Below are 2,720 nucleotides of genomic sequence, written 5' to 3'. Positions count from 1 at the left end.
AAATGGGAGGGATGATAGAATATCTATCGACCATCTAATTTAAAATCTGTTTGTGGTGAATGTGAATTTTAGTTGCCATGAGACAGCTGGTTGCCATGGAGAAATGAAATGCTTGGTGTGAGGTATAGGACTATATCCAGGTCTCTAGGAAGGGGTATTGATGTAAAGAGGACTAATGGTCAACAGTACTGGAGGCCTATGTATTTTTTTTCTAAATTCTTTGTCCAGAAATTGTAGAAGTAACATTTGACAACAAACTACATGATCCAAAAATGTAAGCAAGTTAGATTTCTGGCTTGAGATAAGAACAGGTAAACATCAGTTTATAAAACAATTTATATTTATAATATTATTTTTCTGCACCTGTGTTCTAGTGTTACAATTTAAAAGAATGCTCACAATTTTACAATTCATTTGCAAACAATTAGAATGATGTAATTGCAACAATGACTTACACAAAAGCTTAATACAGCCTGCAAAACACTACAAAAATACGACCTCAAAGCACTATTAAGGACTAATAAAAAACAGTAACCAACATGGCATAGACAATTTTAAACAACATAGCCAAGAACACTTGGCACTTAGTCAGTCTAATACATTTAATTGAATCTAAATAGAAAATGTAAAAAAAAAAATTAAGAGCACCCAGTCGGCATTAGTGGGTGGCCACATGGACCGGCACCAGATCTCCCAAGCCCTGTTCCTGCTGAGGTCCCTCTGGAGCTAGCCTCAAGCTAACGCTGCCATCAGTGGTGCTGGGGTTGACACGGAACTTCCTGTTTATTGGCCGGATGGCCATGATGAACTGCCTCTTGAATGTTTCACTCAGGATGATGTAGAGGAAGGGGTTAATGCAGCTGTTGGCATAGCCCAGGCTAATAGCGATGTTGTAGGCGTAGATGAAGGCCCGGCTGGGGCTCTGCACCCCCAGGTGGACCAGCTGAATGGTGTAATAGGGGGCCCAGCAGAGGAAGAAAGCCAGGCAGATAGCCACTGCCATGCGGGTCACTTTCTGGGTCCGCACCCTCAGGCTGCGTGGGGGCAGCGGGGCCACGCTGGTGGACATGTGCTGGCGGATCTTGAAGAACACCACACAGATGATGCACAGGGGCAAGGCAAAGGCCAGGACAAACTGGTAGAGGGTGAACCAGTAGATGTCGATAGCTGGGTTGGGGAGCAGGAGGGCACAGCCCACCAAGCCGTCCTGTAGGGGCATGAGGCCGGCGTACATCCACACAGGGACATTGGTGAGCAGGGACAGCCCCCACACGAGGACGATGACGGCGGTGGCGACGCACGGCCTGCGGACGTAGTTGAAGCGGATGGGGTGGACGGTGGCGAGGTAGCGGTCCAAGGTCATGGCGGTGAGGATGTAGGTGCTCACGATCTGACTGTTGGAGTCGAGCGCCGTGACGACGGTGCACATGGTGGCGCCAAAGCACCAAGAGCCGTTGCCCAGCAACTGGTGGATGAGAAAGGGCATGCCGAGGAGGAAGAGGAGGTCAACAATCGATAGGTTGAAGATGAAGATATCAGGTACCGTCTGCTTGGCACGGCACTTGGTCTTCTTGACAATGGTGTAGATGACGATGCAGTTGCCAAGGATGCCCAGGAGGCAGATGATGCCAAAGATGATGGGGAGGATAGCGTGGTTGTACGGGACCTCTTCCTTGCCTAAAACACACACACAATTATTTCCACAATCCACTCCTGTTTTATCTGTAGTAGCGTGTTTTTTTCACAGCAGCTCCATAAACTAACCATAACAAAACACTTTTTGTAAAGTAGACTTAAGTGAGATTGTTTTCCTATCTTGTTTCTCGTAGCATATTTGATGATACTTTTATAATCGACTTAATCCATGACTTACAGAACTAAATTGTAGAAAAAAGGAGCTGTTATCTATTTATCTATCTATCTACTGATTTATGTATTTTTTTGTGTTAGGTGTTTTGTGTTTGTATTTATGTAACCTTATCATAAACGTTACAATGTGATTCTGGACAAATTAATCAATATTCTTCTTTCATCATATTTAGTAAAACGGCAAGTAAAAAGTGAGAAAGCAATTTACCATTTACTTTTTGTTCGTAATTATAACTTCTGAAACTTACCTGTTGAAGTAGAGTTAATTTCAATCAGAGATGTGTTGTTAGACTTGCTAAGAAAATCCATTGTCTCAATTTATCTCAATTTGTTGAAATAAGGAAAAATATTCCAAATGGTTTGTTGACCAAACAGATATTGCCCCAAGAACATCCGAGCTCGTAAATATAACTGTAATATTTTTTCCACCCACCATCCCAAATAAACCGACCTTACTTAATAAAGTTTTAAATACAATTTACGATAAAGCTTATTCATGAGCTCACTTAAAGACCTATTAATGAGTACACATCACTCCCTTTGTAGTCTTGACGGATGAAAAGCATCCTCGCGTCCCTGGCTACTACAGTATTTGGTGTTGGCAATGGTCTGAGTTACTCCAGCTGCGGAACGATTAATAGTGAAGTATTTGCGACTGCGCTGTCTCTCATCTCCTGTGTGTGCAATCTGAAATAATGTATCAGTATAAATTCGTCACAGACTTGTACATTTGCCTCGTTGAGCTTTTATATGTGCTTGAAATAACCTACTTTGGAAAATAAGTCTAGAGAACTTGAAGGAAATATGCACCGACCTGTAGGCTATTACCACAACTGTTTCTGTATTTCGTA

At 42.7% G+C, this 2,720-nt stretch overlaps 1 protein-coding gene across 1 annotated transcript; it reads right to left on the bottom strand.

The window, feature by feature from the left end:
* Nucleotides 1-658: 658 nt before the first annotated feature.
* mchr1a (melanin-concentrating hormone receptor 1a) lies at nt 659-2,178 on the bottom strand. Its single transcript, XM_047044249.1, has 2 exons — nt 2,118-2,178; nt 659-1,677 (listed from the first exon to the last, which is right to left on the bottom strand). The coding sequence occupies exons 1-2, from the start codon at nt 2,176-2,178 to the stop codon at nt 659-661; spliced, it is 1,080 nt and encodes a 359-aa protein (XP_046900205.1).
* Nucleotides 2,179-2,720: the final 542 nt, after the last annotated feature.

This window comes from Hypomesus transpacificus, chromosome 21 (assembly GCF_021917145.1).
Source record: "Hypomesus transpacificus isolate Combined female chromosome 21, fHypTra1, whole genome shotgun sequence".
Taxonomy (NCBI): Eukaryota; Metazoa; Chordata; class Actinopteri; order Osmeriformes; family Osmeridae; genus Hypomesus; species Hypomesus transpacificus.
This window is presented reverse-complemented; position numbering and strand designations above follow the sequence as displayed.

Coding starts and splice junctions, on each gene's coding strand:
- mchr1a (XM_047044249.1), bottom strand. CDS start 2,178: ATGGATTTTCTTAGCAAGTCTAACAACACATCTCTGATTGAAATTAAC. Junction 1,678..2,117: donor AATTAACTCTACTTCAACAG/GTAAGTTTCAGA, acceptor TGTGTGTTTTAG/GCAAGGAAGAGGTCCCGTAC.